Source organism: Pseudorca crassidens, chromosome 3 (genome assembly GCF_039906515.1).
Source record: "Pseudorca crassidens isolate mPseCra1 chromosome 3, mPseCra1.hap1, whole genome shotgun sequence".
NCBI lineage: Eukaryota > Metazoa > Chordata > Mammalia > Artiodactyla > Delphinidae > Pseudorca > Pseudorca crassidens.
Window position 1 is genome coordinate 34931856 of NC_090298.1, and position 21466 is coordinate 34953321.

Sequence of the window (21466 nt, forward strand, 5' to 3'; positions counted from 1 at the left end):
ACTAGAGCCACTTCAAAATGCAAGCAAACGCAACACCCCACTGGGAAATTACTGATGTGTGTGTATCCTAAAGGAATGTTACATAAAAGCAAAGAAATATTAACACGTGAAATCTGGGATAATCAATTTTTATAGACAGATCATTGACTTTGACAAGGAGCAAAGTCGGAATTCATCTAGGTAAACATTTCATTTGTTCTTTCATGAAGGATAATAGCTTTTCTTTGGTAAGATCAAAAGAAAAAGCAGTAACTCGATTAGAAGTGGTACAGTGTGCTAACTTTATTATTGGCTATTCCACCAATCTCTGTTGTATTATTCCCATGTTTAGGCATGCCATTCCCAAATGAGAAAAAGGACAATCACACCAATCTATATCAATTTGGAATACTTATTGTACATCTTAATGCATTTCTTAACATCCATGGTACTCTTTTTTTTTCACGGTATACGGGCCTCTCACTGTTGTGGCCTCTCCCGTTGCAGAGCACAGGCTCCGGACGCGCAGGCTCAGCGGCCATGGCTCATGGGCCCAGCCGCTCCGTGGCACGTGGGACCCTCCCGGACCAGGGCACGAACCCGCGTCCCCCGCATCGGCAGGCGGACTCTCAACCACTGCACCACCAGGGAAGCCCCATCCACGGTACTCTTTAATCAAGAATATAAAGCCATCTACTTAGGATTTGCCACTCAAAGTGAAGAACATTCTTAGAATCACAGAATAAGTAAGTTTACAAATATAGCAACCATCAATATCACATTTTCCAAACCATAACTCTAACATGGATGTATATCATTTCTCCAGACCTGGCAAATTCTTTAAAAAGTCCGTTTTACCAGTACTGGGAGAGTATGCTTTCAACCATGCAGCCAGCCAGAGGGACCATTTTATATATGGAGTGTGCTTCTCACAAAAAAACCCTCTCCTTCCTCTGAAATGACAGAACTGTAGCTATATCTGAAGAGAAAGTGAATTTCAGTGGCAACCATCAGCTAAGAACATGCATAAATTCCTATATCTGGTATGAGAGAAATGGTGTATCGCACTGTACCACGCCTACCTCTGTCCAGAGGACAGCAATCTGGCCTGTCTTCAGGGTGCCTGGACTTTTCTCCCATTTGATACGCAGGATGCTTGGTATACTCCCTGGGGAACTGTTTGATACTGAGGATACCTCTGCGGAGAAGGTCCTTGCAAAACCTAATCCATCATGTTTATTTTCTAAGAATGAAGTTCACTGCTCTTCAAATCCTGGATTTGCTCATCAGTATTTCCCTTAGTTTGATAAAGCTGAATTAAAAGTACTTTGTTCAAGGAACAAGCCTGGGCAGAAGAAATAACACTGTTCTTCAGAAAAAGGCATTCAACATTTAGAAACTTCTCTGAGCAGAAAAAAGAGGCCCTGAAAAGCAAGGATTTTTTTAACTCTGCTGTCACTGTTACTATGGGTTCACGATGAATTACCGCACAGCCCCTTTTGGTCTAAGAAGTGGTGTTGTATAGGAAGCCCACAGTAACACAGAGAAAGACACTTAATGGTCCCTCTGGATACACACGAATACTGTACGGTTTAAAAATGAGAAAACTGACTAGGTCAGTTAGGCTTATAGCCCTCTTGCTAAGAGCAACTTTAATCTTTGGCAAAGCACAGATGGTTATTTGGTTTGTTTATAAAGGCAACTTCTCGGTTGGATGTCAGCACCAATAGACCCTATACCCTTCGGTCTCTCCCACAAACCAGGTTACTTCTCCCACACAGAGATGTTCCTGTTTGCCTTCTTGGGCATCTACTTAGTTACAAAAAGTGGGGGGGGGGGGTTAGGAGGGGTGGGAGAAGGGATGCTCTAGGGAAACAAGATGTAATCACAAAATCAGAGGCTCCAAAAAAAAAGACAGAGGAGGCCGAAGGAAAATCATAACCCTTAAGACAGCATTTCTCCTGATTAAAATTCACACAAATGTTATCTTTCAGGACTAGTACGATGCTCCCCTGGGTATACTCTGGGTGGAGTTCATTTTCTCCCTCATTCTTTTTTTTCTACGTGTCATGATTTACTTAGGAGGGAAAGTACATCAATGAAACTCTTCCTAAGTAAGGGCCCATCTTGGTACAAACTGCACACAATTTAATGTACATACCACAGAAGATGAAGATAAACCCAATGTGAGCACCAACTGTAAATATGACCTTCTCAGCACTTATAAAGCAAATAAGATAGTATTTTTTTTCTTTTTGTTTTTCATTAAAATGTCACAGTACGCTTGAGAGAACAAAGTCTACATGGCTGTATAAAGCATTAAGATGACAGAAAACTAGTCAAAAACTGCTTGTTAGATATACAGTTATGATTACTGATGTCCTTTTAATAAAATCCCATGTGGTTAAAATGAAAAACACACAGCTTGGGACAAAAGTCTACTCCACATTTCAAGTTGCAATCTGCTGCATTGGTATGAGTTTTGGTGAAACCTGGAAAAAGAAAGAGAAATAAATAAGCAACTTACGAAAAAACCTCATGGTATAAACATCTCTACTTTGAATTTCCAAACCTGAGTGATGTTTGGAAACAAGCAGCCTTCTCAGGAACCTCACCAGGAGTTTCCTCGTTATTTTCCATTCTGAACCACTGAGAAAAAGAACACCTTTTCCATTTACATTTTGTATATTTAGTAGTTCTCAACCTTCTTGCATTATAGCTCTTAAATTAAGGATCATTGGGCTTCCCTGGTGGCGCAGTGGTTGAGAGTCCGCCTGCCGATGCAGCGGACGTGGGTTCCTGCCCAGGTCCGGGAAGATCCCACATGCCGCGGAGCGGCTGGGCCCGTGAGCCATGGCCGCTGAGCCTGCGCATCCGGAGCCTGTACTCCGCAACGGGAGAGGCCACAACAGTGAGAGGCCCGCGTACCGAAAAAAAAAAAAAATTAAGGATCATTAAGACTTGCAATTAGGAGGAGGTGGGGGAGGAGCCGCGGGAGACAAATAAAGGGTCCAGAAAACCAAACTATCTACTGAAAGGACCACTGAGCTCTGAGATTGATGAAACAGAGACACAGAGCAAGGCACAAGTTTCAAAATCCTCAAAATAGGTCCAGTCAATTCACAATTTTGTTAAGAGATACTTAATGTAGTCTTTGGATGACAAACTTTTATCAGAAATTTCATAATCAGAGTGGAAATGATATAAAGGCAGTAAGAAGATACCAAGTTATTACAAAAAGGAGGTAACAGCATTAAAAATATTAACTATAATTATGTTCAATGTACAAAATAGCAAATGTATTCCTAGGAGTCCTGAAGCAGAGAAATATGAGGACAGATCTACATTTAATGGTAAAGGTGGTGGAAGAAGAAACCTAAATATAAGTAGTCTGGCTTAATTTTGACTGATTTTTCAAGGTGTAATGGCAGGTACAGACTTCTTCATTTAATCTGGCAAATACCCATTAAGTCCGAGTAACAGGCCCCATGGACAGCACAGTAAGGAATACTAAAATTTAGGTGATTTTTGAGACCTTCAAGGATGTGGCAATTGAAGTGGGTCTAAATTGCCTTCCAGAATAAACACTTAATATTCTTTTAAATGAATGAATGAGTGATTGGATTAGATAAGCTTCCAAGAACTAGAAGAAAGGTTTCTAATAGAGGTTAAGTCAGTATTAAGAATAGAAGGCAATCATTTGGCTTTGATGAAGTTTAACATTTCTAGTTCATTTGTAAATTGTTTATAAAGTCTTCACAGTGTCGAGAGTTAATGCCCCCTTCTCCATTTTTCTACCTAAAGAATGACATGTCTAGAATAAAAAGGATAGGAATGGCTTGGTACATATCCATATCTTAGGATAAATGAGAGCTCATTCAGACTTGCCAGCTCCGAGAACAGATATATCATAATAGACAAAGTAATAGACATTAATAGACAAAAGTCACAGCCCACATTTGCAGAGATACTCAACTCTACTGAAAAGAATAAAGATATATGGGCTCCGAGTATTTAGAAAGTGTGTCTCACAAACTATCGATTTTCTTTTTTTAAACAACAGAGCATCTGTGGAAATAATTTAATGAAATAAAGCTCTTTTTTGACAACAGATCAATAGGTGATTAATGCCATAAAGCACTAATAGGTGCTTTATGGCATTACCTTTAAAAGGAAACTGGACACCTTGATTTTTTAAACTAAACATCTGATCCTTCTCCTTGTCATGTTGGCCCTATTTTCAGCTCTTAGTATCATTTATATCCTCAGTGTGGAACTTGACTTTTATCAGAAAAGAAGGTGAACCTTTATGTAGACTGACTTGGCCTGTCTATTTCTGTACAGAAAAACATCTACTGAACCTCCATTTTTCATCTGTTTTCTCACAGTCTCATCAACATTGTCTGTGTAAGCTGAAGCAGATTATCCTTCCAAAGTGATCTACAGGCTATGCACAGGACTATATGATTTAAATGCATAAGATAAGCTAACGAGTTGTCTTCCCAGTCCATTGAAATCCAAAGAGTATACTGTTTAATTCTGGTATAATGCCAGTTCATAATAGATATTGAGAGTACAAATTTATTCAACTTGGCAAAGAATGCTCACAGCTGGCTTCTTTCAGATTCCACTGCAAACATATAAATAGGCAGGATTCTTATCTGATGTTTTGCCACTGGTGGTTTAGGTGTATTCCTACCTAGAGAACAAGACCAAGGCCCCTAGGAGGAGGAACTATACCAATTTGTTCTATTTTACTCACATTTCATAGCTCAATATGGGACATACACTTGGGGTTTAATAAATAATCATGGACGACTAATAACCCCTGGAAGTTTATTCTACCCCATGATGTTCAACTATGGATTCAATTTATTTAAAAAGTTTTAAGTTAAAAAAGAAACAAATATTCTAGTTTAAAAAGGTCCACAGACATATATAGTAAGGAAAAACTTATGTAACTCAAGCATGCATCAGAAAAGAAAGAAATGAATAACCAATTGAATTAACTACTCACTGAAAAAGATACTTTGCAGATCATGGAATTTAAGTGGTGGAATGTCACCTTCCTTTTTTCTTTCTATTTGACCCATCAAATAGCTGGCAGTAACACGCTAAGTGATGCAAGTATAGCCCAAAAAATTTAAAGAAATTTAACATTTTCATTAGCTTGTCACAGCTATAATATGAGGAACTGTGCAGTATCACTTTGACTCTTTGAAAATGAATTATTATTGGATATTGAGACAGAATATTTTCAAAATGTGAGTGCCCTCGGAAAAAAGTAAACCAAAGGACTCCTTAGTTATAAAAATGTTGGGAGCTAGTAGCATTAAAGAACAACAGAAAAGCATTTCTGCATAGCATCACAATCAAGCATTTGTAGAGGGTGAACATGTGTGTATGGCTCTACCCAGCAACAGTGCTGGGGTGGAGCATTTATTCCCACTTCTCACATTCCCTTCCATGTGGAGGGACACCTCCTAGTGTAATACTCTGGCCTCAAGTGTGTCCCTTAATGGCTCAACTAAATGATGATTTGGGCAGAGGAACTGGGGTATGTGAAACTCAGCCCAACTCTTCTTCCTCATCGGGATCAGCCTTCTGTAGGCAGCACGTGCTCTATTTTGCTCTCAGTCACATGGAAAGAAGCTCAGCAGTAAAGACTCGCCCTTGTGTAGAAGGCCTATGATTTTCCATGGCTGCCTATAACTGGGAGCTGAAGTCTTCCCCACTTCAGGGGTTCGTATCTGGGAAGGCTTTTGTGGCTGTACACCAAAGCCCCATCCTTCATTCTGGGCTTTGTAATGATGATGTTTTTAACCTCAACTTGCCCAGCTCCCTTATCTCTCTCAATAGATTTGGAACTCAATCCCCAAGAAATATAGAGGGAAGTCCCTTTCTTTATAACAACTGCATTTTGAAGGAGAGTGATGGTATGGAACAAGATCTCTGTCCATTATGGGTTGGCTTCTCTTGCTGTGAACTACTCCTGACCAGAATTTTATTTTAGAAGTGTGATGAAGGTTCCAGAAATATAGTCAATATCTGCATTTTTTTTTTTTTTTTTTACAAAATTTCCACAGCTTCCTTTGGAGTTCAAGATATAACATGACCCTTAAGAGAGTTTCCTCCTAATTGAAAAGAAAACTCTTTTCAGCTGGCACTATGGTTACTATGAATTTTTTAAGAAGCTATTTCAGGTGATACCTAAGGGACACATTTTCCTTTCACATTCTGTTGTTGTTTTTGTTAATTGCACTGTGGCACACAGGAAAGTCTTAGTGATTCTTTTTTTTTTTTTAATGCCCAAATAGTTCATTATAACTATTATTTTTAATACCCTGAAACCACAATTTTGTCATGCCCTGTTATCTGATGCTGTCATATCTTGTCTTTTTCTTTGAAATTCGCAGGATTTTCTCAATCAGCTTATATCCACATTCTGTATCCTTTGCCCATACACTTGCCCATATTCTTAGGTATAGAGGACCTTTACCAACACATTTTCACAATTACTTTGACCTAGGTTTTTACTTTTTTTTCTTTATGCAACAACCTGTCTGTCTAACTGTTATGCAACAACCTGTGTCTAACTATTCTCTTCTAGAATGTTCACTTCTTGGTTTACAGTGAAGGCTGAGAAATAGAAATCCTTTCTCAAACAGAAATCTTGAGCAAGTTGTAATGTAGTCAGATATAGAGTAAAATGCTACCTATGCAGTAATAATCTTATGAGATATCTTCTGAATTATGACATGGAATACCTCTGAATTATCAAATAAAGAGATGTTATCCCAATGTACTTTTATTATTAAATGTATCTTACTGATAACCCAGCTATTAGGCAAAACATCTTATTCATTAGAGCACTCCAGACCCTAGCCTTACAAAGATTTTGATACACATGACTTCATCTGTCAGGGTCTAAAGAGATGCCATTGATCATCAGATCCTCAAAATCCAGTTCTTCTGTCAAGATGGTTTAGCTGATACTACACGTTTTCAGGGCAACACTGACATAAAAATTAACATTTCATTTCAACAGCCTAATTTGGAGGAAACAAGATTACATGTCAATGTCAAAAGAGAAGGAGGGGTGGTACTGTGATAAAAGAGGGGCCATAGAGATATTTTTCAATGTATCAAGATGTGGAAACTAGCACTTTAAGAAAAAGCAAAAACAGTAAAAATACATCTTTTTCATTCCTGATTTACCTACGTGACTAAAAAAAAAACCCAAACCTGATAACAATGAGGATCTTTTTTGCAATTCCCTTTTGCAGCAGAGACTGGAACATTCTATAGATCTCAAAAATGCTACCTACTGAAGAAGAGACTAACTCATCCACATAGGGAAAAAATATAAAGAATAGCTAATTAAGTAAGAAGAACTGTTTGCTTTTATCGCTGGAGTAAGGAATTCTAAACAGTTAAACTATAAACAAATCCCATTTTTTACCCCCTGGGGTCATTGAAAAGTTAATTAAAGATGAGCTTTTCATGTAAGGTATTGTTGGAAAGCTTCTTTTTTTCCAAAGGGAAATTCAAAAAAAGGTTAATAGACAAAGACCTTCATATAATACCAGACACAATTATATGTGGATAATGAATTATGCAACAAAATTGCTTTTACAGACATTTGTTACGCACTGACAGGTACCAGCCAAGCATGTAGTACCTAAGGAAGAAATGTATGAAATACATGCATGATTTATCAAGTAAGTTTTATTAAATTACCTTCTCCAGGATGGGTAGCTGCAATATTTCTTCTCATTATAAATATATTTCATTTTAACACATAGAGCTGTTCTTAAAAAGTTATGTGAGAAGTAAAGTCTATCTCTTCATTTTCTCAGACACATTTCGACTTTACATTTGATTAACTTCAAATGGACTGAGCTGTCCTCTCGACCCCCATTAGGTAGGCGATTGGTGATTCATAAACAATCGCTTACATTAAAGGGCGATTATTTATATTACAGTATTATTCTCTTAGTTTTAAAAAGGGATTTGGAGATTTCTTAAGTGGATACTCCCCTGATGTTCTTATCTGCTTTGTAAGCAGAGTTTTATGCACTAAGTTTTTCTTCAAATACAGAGAACACCTATTTTGTGACTATAAATCTGGTGGTGTCAAAAGCTCGACATTCTAATATCACCAAGGGATGGAACAATCAGGCAAAGAAGTTAATCAAAGAGAAAGTCATAAGCCATAGATGGGTTTAAAAATAAGGAAGTACCGTTTCTCTGAGTGTGGCTCGCATTTTTTAGTTAATTAAGTTTGGCCACAGCTGATACGTAACCCAAGAACAGAGGATTGCAAGGGACTTGACAGAAAGTAGCTTCGAGTTGAAGCTTAACCTGCTGTTTCCAGCAGCTCCTGGGGTTTCCTCCCCCTTCTGACTCCTGAGCCAGGCCCTGGCCCATGAGCCACAGCCTGTTCCTGCTGCCACCTGCTCTCAGCGGAGGCACCCTTCCTTCCACTCCTGTTCTCTGCTAAGGTCAACTCCAAAAATGATCACAAATTAATGGTTCATGTCGCATAAACACCCATTAATCAAGCTCAGGATATAGGACAAGTGGCTGGATTTGTTCACAGAAACACTTACTGCGAAATCGCACCCAGTGCTCTTTTTTATGTCATCCACTGTCAAACCTTCCCAGAGTTCAATCAGAGTCAGGCCTTTCTTGTTGTCCACGTCAAATACAGCCTGTAGAAGTCAAGAAAATGACAACGACAATTTCTATTACGGTAATTATTTATAGCACAAAACAGAAATAACCTCTCAAGTTCTTTAAGGAGAGAAAAGACTCAGGATAAAAGACTGAAAATCAGCAATGAAAAAATGTAAACCGTAACTGCTATATTTTGGTGAGAATAAATGCCAACTCCCTAACTGGCAGTTAGGGAGCTCTGCTGATGCCAGAAAATAAATGAGTGTTGACTATTGATGGCATTTGCTACTATAATAACCAGGTTTTTTTGTTTGTTTGTTTGTTTTTTTGCTGTACGCGGGCCTCTCACTGCTGTGGCCTCTCCTGCTGCAGAGCACAGGCTCCGGACGCGCAGGCTTAGCAGCCATGGCTCACGGGCCCAGCCGCTCCGCGGCATGTGGGATCTTCCCGGACCGGGGCACGAACCCGTGTCCCCTGCATCAGCAGGTGGACTCTCAACCACTGCGCCACCAGGGAAGCCCCAAATCAGGTTTTTTTTAAACTTTCTTTTTGTTAGATCTAACACTCTGGGTCAATTTGATGATGAATAATGATTTGAAGAAAGAAAAGAATGAAGAAAAGCAGGGAAGGAGGAGGTATTTGGAAGGGGAAAGCACAGGGATGATGGGGGAAAGCTGATCAATGCTTCTGGGTAAACTACAGGAAACAAAAGAAGGTGCTCTGAAGTAGCTAGGAGTAATTATAAAGGGATGGCTGGCCCTGAAAGACCACCCCCATCCCCAGGTAAATAGTAAAGCTTTCCCTTTAAGTCCTATGAAAACACATAGATCCAAAAGTAGAGCATGAGAATCTCCCTCTGGTATGGAAATCAAATGAAGATGCTTATGTTTAGGACAGCATGAGAAGGCTCACCTCACCCTAAATATTGCATGACAACATTCTGGTTGGTAACACTAGGTGATGGTAGTGCCAACTGGTATAGCTTGACCCAAGCAACCTGTCATGTCTGATATAGAATGCACATGGTCACACTCAGTAATATGACAACTTGAGTGGAAGGGACCAACAAAATCATGTAATATAACCTCCCACCCAAGAATTCTTTAAAACATTCTTCTGAGATGGTCGCTGGGGCTCTGTTTAGAAACTTCCAGTGGTGGGAGGCTCCCTGTCTCAAGGCAGATTGCCTGTTGATAGGAAGCTCTAACTGCAAGAGCCATAACTGCTTCCCTATGACTTTCACTCACGGGCTCTACAGTAAGTTGTCCTCCCATGCAACAGGCACTGTTCCCTCTTTCAGTTGTCATGGTGAGTCTTCCTCAGACTTAAATATTATTCTTTCCAGATTGCTCCTCTCCTCTGGGTTGACCTTAAATTCAACTATTATTTTCAGGCTTAGAATCTTTATTTTCAGCTAGCTTGGAAGTCAAACCCTAAACTGTCATTTTTAAACACACTCCTGGTTAGGAGGCTATTAAGAAGACATAGCAGTGTGTACTCCAATATAAAATTTTTAAAAATGTTTAAATAAAAATAAAAAAGAAGACACAGCAACATGCAGAGCAAAGAACCCTGGCTTTCAAGGTGGACTGGAATTCCAGCTCTGCCAACACTAGCTATGCAGTCTTTGGTGAACCTGTCTTCACATGTGTAGATGGATATCAAACAAACCTACTTCCCAAGATTTTTATACAGGACAAATATAATAACAAACCTACTCTGAGCAGCTGGCCTCATGCCTGGGACATACAGCAAGGGCACCATAGAGGCATATGCTTTTCCTTAACAGCTTAACTTACTGTCACTTGTGCGTGAACCCAAATCAAAGCCCCCAAATGCTTATTTGTATCCAGTTAATTGATATTTCTCCTCAGGAGGAAAACATCAAGGGGACCAGTGATACTTGCCTTCTCTGTTTGTTTGATGAATTCATAGATAACCTGGTTGATTTTACTGGAAAAGATTATTTAAATTTAGGAGGAAATATTTCAGCAAACTTCTTTTTTGTTTGCACATTTTTATGTTCCTAAAGAAACGTTTTTTAGCAGAAATGTATTTTGAGGGGGAAAAAAATGATCATCTAGGAATGTCCATATGCTTCAGTACGTTATTCAATTCCCAAACGACAATTACAAATTTTTTGTGGTACGCGGGCCTCTCACTGTTGTGGCCTCTCCCGTTGCGGAGCACAGGCTCCGGACGCACAGGCTCAGCGGCCATGGCTCACGGGCCTAGCCGCTCCGCGGCATGTGGGATCTTCCCGGACAGGGGCACGAACCCGTGTCCCCTGTATCAGCTGGCGGACTCTCAACCACTGCGCCACCAGGGAAGCCTACAATTTGTTTTTTTAATTGGACACTTTTCCTTTGCAGAAAGTGTGTCTGGAGCATCATTCATACTGATTTTCTTTCCCCTGTATTATGAATAACTACAAATTTATCAAAATGGAACAAATAAGAGAAAAAGAGCCTTTGGGGTGTATTATTAAGAACAGGCAGGAAGAGGATTTGGGGAGAAGACAACTTTGGTATCATGAATATAAGACTTCAGTGATTGAGAAGGTAAAGTCTTTGGCAAATGATTTATTGCTTTTAAAAACCTTTAATGAACACCTTTATCAATCCCTAATTAGCTCTCAAGGTCAAGGTCCCTAATTTCCTCTCAAGGAAAACGAAGCATCTATGATTTTTAAAAATGGGAAATTTACTTTTGAAATATTTAGGAAGATTTCCATTTAGTGGTATAAAGTGTAAACAAAAACTTGATAAAAATGGACACTAAAACCTAAAAGCTACAATCAATTGTTCAACTGCCAAGAATAATATTTCGACTACTCTGTTTCACAGATGATACTTTTATTATTTTTTCACCACCATAACAGGCTGCATTACGGACAAAGAAGTCAGTCACAGCCCAAGTGCTGGTGAGGAAGGCCTCTTTCATCACATCATTCTAGCAACACGAAACCAAGAAATCAGGGTCATAACATCTCCAAAGCCTCTTTCAAATGGCAGGCAACTAATGGAATTTTCCTTAAGAGCTGAAAATGGAATTCTAGTCCCATATCACTCTGGCAGAGTGTCCAGAGTCAATGCCCTTAATGGCACTGCAAAATTTATTAAACACCTACCGGATACGGCACAGGGGTAAACGCACCACTCCCTTCCCTGGGGCACTCGAAGTTCCATATGTAGCTGCCTTTCACTTTACTCCTTTTTGCTACACAACACCATCTGCCGTTAAGCCTCCAATTATCCCCGTCTGCTAATGAGTTCACACATCCGTTCCAGTGATGACTTCTCTGAGCCCCAGGTGCCCGCGGATGTTCCGGATGTTAACTTACTCCGGAATATCAACTTGAGTATGTTCAAATGGCACCTATTCTTTTCCTGCCTCCCCTTGCTCCTCCCTTTCTCTTCCTACAGACCCAGTCTTCATTAAGGATACAACAGATCGACCACGCCTCTAGCCAGAAAATTCAGGAATTACCTCTGCCTTAGCAACCACGTCCCATTCATCATCGAGTTAGGTTGAGTCCATCGCCTAAAGCTCTTTGAAATCTCTCTTTCTGTCTTGTGGTTAAGGACCTTGATATTTCTGGCCAAGATAACTGAAGGAGTCTCATCTCTTCTCCCCCTACTCTACGTAAAAGCCACAGGGCTCTTTGTAAAATGCAAATCTAATCAATGGTGCCCCCAACTATTAAAAATCACTGAAGGGCTCCCAAGTGCCTTCCAGATAAAACCCAAATTTCTTAACAAGACATTCACACTCCTTTATAATTTGGTCCCTTACTGGCTTTTCACCTTCAGCCTTCAGAATCTCTGGCCATGCCCTCACTCCACGTTATCCCACTCACAGGTCCTTGAGTAAACTGTTTTCTTAATTCCTCGAGGACCCTGCCAATGTTTCTTCCCTTTGCCTAGAAGGGCCTCTTTGGTCTTATTCTCACTTATAAAACTACTTATCTTTCAAGACTCCTCACTCAATCTATTAATTTTCTCATTGAGAAAAGTACAGTATTTATTCAACAGGCTTTCACTGTGTATGGGTCAAGCATTATCCTAAGTGTTGGACAAATAGTGATGAGTGAGACAGGCAGAGAGCTCAAAGGTTATTTCAATACAGTGATCAGTGCTGAGTTAGGGTAAGTACTAAGACTCACGGAAGCACCCAGAAGACTTGGGGAGGGATAGGGAAGACTTGCCAGCGAAGAAATTATATAGCTGAGACATAAAAGATGAACAGGAATTAGCCAGACGGTTGGGGTGGGGAGAACATGCCAGGGAGAGAGACAGGATGTGCCAAGTCCCAGAGGAGCATGGCGGGGACGAGGGCAGGGGATGCAACATAGTGCACAACATTCAGCATGGCTGAAGTAGGGAGAATGTTAAGGTGAAATGAGAGAAGCTGAGACTGGAGGAGAAAAGATCCAGACTGGGAAAAAGTTAATATTTAACACCACTCTCCCCAGGCTGTTAAGCAGCCTTCCTCTATGTTCTCAGCTCAGCATTTGGCATGTCTCTCTCTCATGGACTTTATCAGTGTACCTCTAATACAGGCTGGTACTGTTGCTGTCTACTCTCCTTGAATGTGCTCCTTCGGGGCAAAGACCTTGTCCTCCTTTCTGTATCCACTGTTGGCAATAGTCGGCTTCAGAGAAGGAGCTTAAAAATGCTTATTAAATGGATAAATGTATGAAACAACAATGTGGATAGAAAGGGTAGAAGATTTTTTTAAATGGCAGTAAAGTTAAGTAATGTATGAGTAATGTCAAGTAATGTATGAATAATGTCATGAGAAAATGTAGGTATTAGATGGTAAATGCCAAAATGAAAGGTGGACCACTCTGAAGATGAAGTTGTGAGTGCTAAGCTATCTGAAGCCTCTTCATGATGAAGATGGAAATTGCATTAGACTTAAGGGATGGATAGGATTTGGACAGGTAGAGTTGAGTGGGAGTTGTTGCACGTAGAAGCACTAAACTGGTAAGAACAAGGTCAGGGCATACATGGAGTGGGGATGTAGGGAAAGGGCTTACCCGGGGTAAGAGGAAGATCAGGGGTAAAATGTTGCTGGAATTATCCTTAGAAGCTGCACCACCTTACTTTATTAAAGAAAACAGGATCAAGGACTGTCTTGTCTTTGATTTCAAAGTAATGGATTCTTTTCAACAAGTCCTGTCCATGGTTTTGGAGGGGTTTATGAAATGATAAGACTCAAGGAATAAATGGTGAGATAAAATATTCTGCACTTTTATCCACTTTTTCTTCTCCACATGTCATCTTTATGGATTCCACATAAACAACCCTAGAGGAAGGCACCATTTAGGACAGAACTCTCCTTAAAATGTGGCTTCTGAAAAGTATTATGAGCCTTCTAACCTACTTCAAAAGGCTGCTTTAGGGTGCTTCATACCATACCTGAATGAGGGTTCTAAACCAGATTAATGCCAAAAGGAACAGCATCATTAAGAGAAAACAAAGGAACAAACGCTGATCTAGAGAATTCTGTTTTGTGGTTCATCAAGATACTGAATCAAGAAAATGACACCCTTCTAGCTCATTTATGAGAACTATGTCATTCCAACATCTTAGGTTCAAATCTGGGTCAGAAAGGTGACTGTAGCAACCACCAGTGATGTTTCTCTCTGATCTGAGCAGTTTCAGTTGTACCACTAACCAATATTTTCTATTTAGGAAGATAAAATCTAGAGGTGCACTAAAATGGCTGGTGCGTTCTAAAGTCTGCCTTCTAAAAGAGGGCTGAAAGCATGCAAGAACAAAAGAATAGATTTCTTGGTTCACTGTGGGGCCTGTATTGCAACTTGCACCTAAATGATTAAAACCTAATTTTTACTGAGTTTCCTAAAATGAGATCCAACAATTTGTACTTGTGATTTGGGAAAGCAAAGAAGAAAGGTAGTCTTAACTTTGTATATATCATCCATTTTAATAGCCCAAGTATAAAGGATCAGTACAACTTTTATTATATTACACTGTCAAAGTTACCAAGGACAGTATTTCAATTCTGTGTATGTATATGCATATTTCCAGAGAATTTCACATTAAGAATTCTCCATCTAGAAACATTAAATTGATGAATCTTCCTATTAGGTCTACCCACGGATTAAATTAATCTATGACTACCAATATAACACACTTTTAGAAGGTAACAAAAAAGTTCTAAAATGCTTATTAAAAAAAAAAAAGGTGGTAGACATTTAGAGGAAATAAAAGAGAAAGGCACTTTACCTTTTCAGTAATGATGCGGTTGACACATTGTTTTCCTGTCAGTGGTAATGTACATTTCTCCATGATTTTATGTGCATTGCCCTGTTTGAAAAAAGAAACATTAAAAAGATTAATTACGAACCAATTCTTATTTAGAATTGGTATAACACAGGACCAACAGGAACTGTCAGATAAATCGTCTCCTAAGTAGTCTGTTTGAAATCTTTGCCCAGTCATGCTTTTACTTTCTTTCTGGAGGCAGCTTGTGTCCCTAAGATAATTTAGGGAGAGTGCCAAATGAATAGCCAAAGGCATAACTGATTTAGTTGGGAAACATCCTGCCGCAGATCTGACCCCTCAAGCCTCAGCCCTTAGATCATATGATGGAGAAATTTCACTTCTAGCATCCTGCTAATTTTTCTCTTCCAGGGAATGGTCTCCTTGACAAACGACCTATTATTTACCAAGGGTAGGAAGCATACACAGAATGCAAATGCATAATATACCTTTTTTTTTTTTTCATAATATACCTTTTTAAAAAAGTTTTAATTTTATTTGTTAAAAACATAACATATTCACAGAAAACAGCAGTTCTTGCCTCCCTTCTGTATGCTTAGACCTGCTCTGAACAGAAATCAAAATTCAATTTTTTTAGCATTTACTTATGTACTATTTTACATTTTCTTCCTACCTCTGCATTTAAAATTTTTTTAATTTTATAATAAATTTTACTTTATTTTCCATTATGGTTTATTACTGTATATTGAAATATAGTTCCCTGTGCTATACAATAGGACCTTGTTGTTTATCCACCCTATATGTAATAGTTTGCATCTGCTAGTCCCAAACTCCCAATCCAACCCTCCCCTGCCCAGCCCCCTTGGCAACCACAAGTCTGTTCTCTATGGCTGTGAGTCTGCTTCTGTTTTATAGATAAGTTCATTTATGTCATACTTTAGATTCCATATATAAGTGATATCATATGGTATTTGTCTTTCTCTTTTGACTTACTTCACTTAGTATCGTAATCTCTAGGTCCATCCATGTAGCTACAAATGGCATTATTTCATTCTTCTTTTTATGGCTGAGTAATATTCCTGTGTGTGTGTGTGTGTGTGTATACCCCACACCTTCCTTATCCATTCATACACACCCACACCCACATCATCTTTATCGATTCATCTGTTGATGGACATATAGGTTGCTTCCATGTCTTGGCTGTTGTAAACAGTGCTGCTATGAACATAGGTGTGCATGTATCTTTCGAATTAGTTTTGTCTGGATATACGCCCAGGAGTGGGACTGCTGAATCATATGGCAACTCTACTTTTAGTTTTTTGAGGAACCTTCATACTGTTCTCCATAGTGGCTGCACCAATTTACACCAACAGTGTAGGAGGGTTCCCTTTTCTCCACACCATCTCCAGCATTTGATGGCCATTCTGATTAGTGTGAGGTGATACCTCATTGCAGTTTTGATTTGCATTTCTCTAATAATTAGCAACGTTGGGCATCTTTTCATGTCCCTATTGGCCATCTGAATGTCTTCCTTGGAAAAATGTCTGTTTAGGTCTTCTGCCCATTTTTTGACTGGGTTGTTTGTCTTTTTGTTATTGAGTTGTATGAGCTGTTTGTATATTTTGGAAATTAAACTCTTGTTGGTCTTATTGTTTGTAAATATTTTCTCCCAGCCTGAAGATTGTCTTTTCATTCTGTTTAAGGTTTCCTTTGCTGTACAAAAGCTTATAAGTTTGATCAGGTCCCATTTGTTTATTTTTGCTTTATTTCTATTGCCTTGGGAGACTGACCTAAGAAAATGTTGCTAGGATTTATGTTCTCTTCTAGGAGTTTTATGCTGTCGTGTCATATATTTAAGTCTTTAAGCCACTGTGAGTTTATTTTTGCGTGTGGTATGAGGGTGTGTTCTAACTTCATTCATTTACATGCGGCTGTCTAACCTTTCCAATATCACTTGCTAAAGAGACGGTCTTTTCTCCATTGTATATTCTTGTCTCCCTTGTCAAAGATTAATTGACCACAGGTGTGTGGGTTTATTTCTGGGCTCTGTATTCTGTTCTATTGAGCCTCTGCATTTTTTAATACTATGTTGACCAGACTATTTATTTCCTAATTAATCAGCTTTAGATATTATCTACTAACTTCTTATTGGGGTGTATGAAGACTTTCTTACAAACCCCCATCCTTCATTATGTTCAGTTCTCCCAGCGTAGCTATATCACAATTTGTAGGTAACTCAATAGTCAGAATTTACACCTGCTGACAAAACGGCTATGTAAAATGGCTCATTGCTGGGCCAGGCAGTGTAGAAAACCATGATTATATTCACTTTCTCATATAGTGATTTGCTTTTCCTGGAATTTGTCTGAGCCTCAGTTTGCTCATTGGTAAAATGTGTGCATTGGTCTATAGTCACATTTTTTCAAAGTTTCCTTTAGCCACGGTACACTTTTTTCAAACATAAAAGAGGGACTGAGAGTGGAAAGCAGGCTTTCACCCATTAACCCTCTTCCCCCACCCCCTACCACCCCCCAGTATAGAGGTGGCCTCTGGGTCACATCTATGGAGCACAGTGGAAACATTAGCTCTGATGATTTGATCTTCAGATCATTTTCTTCTGATTATGATTCAGCTCCTTTCTAAGTATCAAGCACCAGGAGCCTAAATTAATATTTCCCTTGAGGCTGAAGGCTAATTTATCACATTTTAGATCTTCTATTTAAAAATGGTAAAAATGCTTCTATTGCTTCCTTCTGGGATATGAAAGCACCACACGTGATGTCATCATCATCTTTAGCCATCTCAATGTTTTACCTTCTGAAATATGCACCACTACCTGGTTTACCTCTTTCTCAAAACTGCTGCCGTACCAAGTACGATCAGAGGCAAGAGATTTCAAATAACTGGGCTTAATTAAGATTTTACTGCTTGTAATAATCTGTCAACTCACCAACATACTAGTCATTAAGAGGTTTTAGTATACTTAACCCAGTGTATGGCATAAAAGATACTCAACATTTTTTGAATGAATGAATGGGAAGAAAAAGGGAAGTCTATTGGGAATCTTGGGTGGATTTCAAAAGAAGACAAACTCTATTACTTTAATTTAGTCAAAAGTAGTGCTAAATACACATAGAGTAGATAGATGTTACACCTTTAACAACAAGTTATATGCTTCTGGGTCTTAATTTGTAAGACAATTTATAGCTGTAGAAATGAAACCTCATTTTTGCTTCATTTTTAATGATCCATTTTCATTCCCAGATTTCAAAGAAAGCTTGCACGTGTCACAGAAGCTTAACTAAAGAGCTGAAATTAACGATGAACATTCGAACTTCAATAGTTGTCAGGACTTCTTACACTTAATATAACTCAAATAAGACATGTCACAATGAATTCCAGGTTTGCCTGCGAACAAAGTGAACAATCTGTGGGCCTCCAAAGAACATTTGCTGCAGGGAGCTCTTACTTTGTTCTCATTATTTGAGCAAGATCTACACCTGGTGTGAAAGCAGCCACCTGGATTTCAATGAACAACCAACGCTGGTTTAGGATCAAGCGTGTATTTCAACTGACGGAATTAACTGTGCCCTACCAACAGAGACCTTTTAGAGACGCTTTTCCATGTAAACAGTATAGCTCAGTGGTTCAGAGTGGAGCCAAAGGACCTGAGTGCAAAGCCTAACTCTACTCCACACTAGCTGGGCAAGGTTCCTGTGTCTGTGCTTATCCATCGCTTTACCTCAGGGGTTATTGTAAGTGTCCAGTACTTAGCAGGTGCTCAATAAGTTTGTGCTGTTTTTATAACCTATATTTAACATTCCAACAATCTACCAGGAGAATTCTTCAGGAGCTCTTAAGTTCCTAAACGAAGTTGGACATAGAATTACACAGAAAATGGCCTGAACAGAATTCCTGAAAGCCACAAAACTAATGAAACGGCAACACGTACTTGGGGGCAAACCATATGGCTGGCACCAAGAGTATTCTTGCAGTGAGAACAGTGTAGCTAGATGACTCCATTCACTCTGAGCTTCAAGACATAACACAGATCAAAGATAAAGAGAAAATGGGATGCAAAGAGAGATTAAAGAACATCACAATTCCAGTATCCAACAATAGGTTAGCTATGAAGCCAAAATATGACTAACGCCCACTTGAGCATTCTATTCTAACCACGCCAGGCTGAGCCTTACCAAGTTCTATGATTCACAAAGGAGGAACAATCACTGCGTTTTTAGCATTTAAAAATAAATCCTGAAAAAGAGATGCAGTGTAGTGCGGTAGCAAAGAACACTATGTTAGGAGTCCAAAGACCCGGTTTTGAATCTTAACTCTGCCACTTAATAGTCACTTGGTCCCTTAAATTCTTTGTGCTGTAGTTTTCTGTTCGATTGCCTTGTCTTCCTCACCTGATCACGGTAGGAAGAAATGTTCTGCAAGTGCAGTAAAGTAGGAGCGGTTGAATCTACATTCCAATATTTTGGGTGAGTGGGGTCTTGTTCATCCTCATCATTCTGCTTCTTTCTTTCTCCACGAAGAAAGGTCAGAAAAGGCAGAGGAACAGACACCAAGTGTAGCATTAAAAATTCTCTGACTGGACCCGAGGGGCTCCTGATTTTGATATTTCCTTATTTCCTAATTTCATCATAACCTTGGTGAATAGCTAAATCTCTTTCCTCCACCTGCTTCTCCAGCTTCTCTTTTCCCCACTGCATCACTTACAGGCCTCCTGCAAAATCTAGGAATCCACCGTTTTTATGTTGTATGACCGAAAGCGTTAATACTTTCTATTACTTGCTTCATGGTGATCTCTTTTTAATTCATTAGATATCTGTGTGCAATTTATTACTAAATTCTTCAGTAATAAACGACTCTGGTTAAACGATAATAAATTCCCTTGTTATCATTACAATAAGCTTTGTGTTATCAAAATAAACTTAATCCCAAATAACAAGCTCTCTTTTTTACAACATGATGATTTTTACATTTCATGTCAACATTTCTTTCACCTGAGGCAATGGAGCATTCATGTAAGATTTTGCCTTACATAAAACCCCATTTTATGCCCACCGTTTTTGTTAAGTATTTCTTCAATGTGGCTGCAATATATTTCTTCTTTGGGAAAGCCCTAGTGATCAAGTACAAAGAAGGCAAAGTCTAGAAGTTGGTTGATCCTTAAGGGACCGAGTCTTTACGGGTGTATTCACGCCATCTGAAACACACACCACCCTGTACTCCTTCATCCCACGTTCGAATGGCAACACCCTCCCTATTCTTCACGACTTAGCTCAGGTGTCAGCTACCCTGGAGAAACCATCTCCAACGTCCCCTATCCAGTGCCGCCACTCCAGTGTCCCAGGGACGTTCCTAGTCTGGTGCACCTCGTAGGTGCTCCTGTGTCTCCTCTACTCTCCACACATGTTGTAATTGTTGCCCTCTCTTTCCCCACCACTGGACTCTGAAACAATTTATCTTTGTATCTTCCGCAATGAGTAGAGTACTAGACAAACCACAGCGATCAATAAATGCTGTCTGACTATTATAATTCCGATCCAAGGAACTCCAACAGCATAGGAGCTGTAAAATACCATGTGACTGAGTGGCTATGGACCACTGGAGGCTGCTTTTAGTCCTAAGAAATGTACTTGTACATTCCCAGCATCTCTGAGCTCACTAGGAGAAGTGCAGCTAGCAGAGGTGTGCAAAGGGGCTTACGAAACTTGGGGAGGCAGATAAAGGCATGAGCAAAGGGAGTAGCAAAGACACCTTAAGACTGCGGTATGGGGAGTTCCCTGGTGGTCCAGTGGTTAGGACTTGGCGCTTTCACTGCCGTGGTTCAGATTCAATCCCTGGTCAGGGAACTAATATCCCTCAAGCCATGCAGCGCAGCCCAACAAAAAGAAAAGACTGCAGTATGAAACATACAAATGTATAAGTAAAGAGAGAAACTGAGTGAATTATATAATACTTATTCTACCTCTTCTGCTTGCTCTCTCCTACAGCTGCAAGGCTTGCATTAATCTGTTGAAAAGCGGGGCTACAAAGGCTGACCTTGGCAAGAGAATACTCCATACTTTGTCTGGTGGCACAATGAAAGCAAGGACAGGTCTCTCTTAGGGCTTGCCAAAATGTCATGGAGGGAGCTGGAGTGCTACCGCCCTTGCCCCTTCCTTCTATACACACACACAAACACACACAAAACAGATGATATAAAAATTGGGGAACGCTGTATTACAAGACCCATGACTGTCACATCACTACGATGATTGATGTGGTGCCCAGAAAAGAAAAATGGGATTTGCTAAAGAAAGAAATTCAAGGTACACAGAATAAAAGGACAAGATGATGATGATATTACTCACACTGAGTTTATCCTCATGGGATATTTTTGGCCTTTACACAGCACCTATTTGGTAGGGATCCCAGCAACCCATATAGGACTTCAGTGGAAAGGCTCAGCTAGCTCTGAAGCAGAGAACGGTTGCTGCTACACAGGGCTTTTATATGTGGATATAATAACAGTCTGTGGTTACACAGGCACATCCCCAGGGGAA

The 21466-nt window shown here is 39.6% G+C and overlaps 1 protein-coding gene across 1 annotated transcript in view; it reads right to left on the bottom strand.

The window, feature by feature from the left end:
- Nucleotides 1–257: 257 nt before the first annotated feature.
- The window catches only part of OXCT1 (3-oxoacid CoA-transferase 1), a 144851-nt gene continuing 123642 nt past the window's right edge, over nucleotides 258–21466 (bottom strand). Inside the window, exons 15-17 of the mRNA XM_067730602.1 lie at nucleotides 14913–14993; nucleotides 8592–8693; nucleotides 258–2471 (exon numbers count right to left, since the gene is read on the bottom strand). Of these exons, the coding sequence (XP_067586703.1) occupies nucleotides 2430–2471; nucleotides 8592–8693; nucleotides 14913–14993 (225 nt within the window). The 3' untranslated portion in view covers nucleotides 258–2429. The remainder of the gene's footprint in view (nucleotides 2472–8591; nucleotides 8694–14912; nucleotides 14994–21466) is intronic.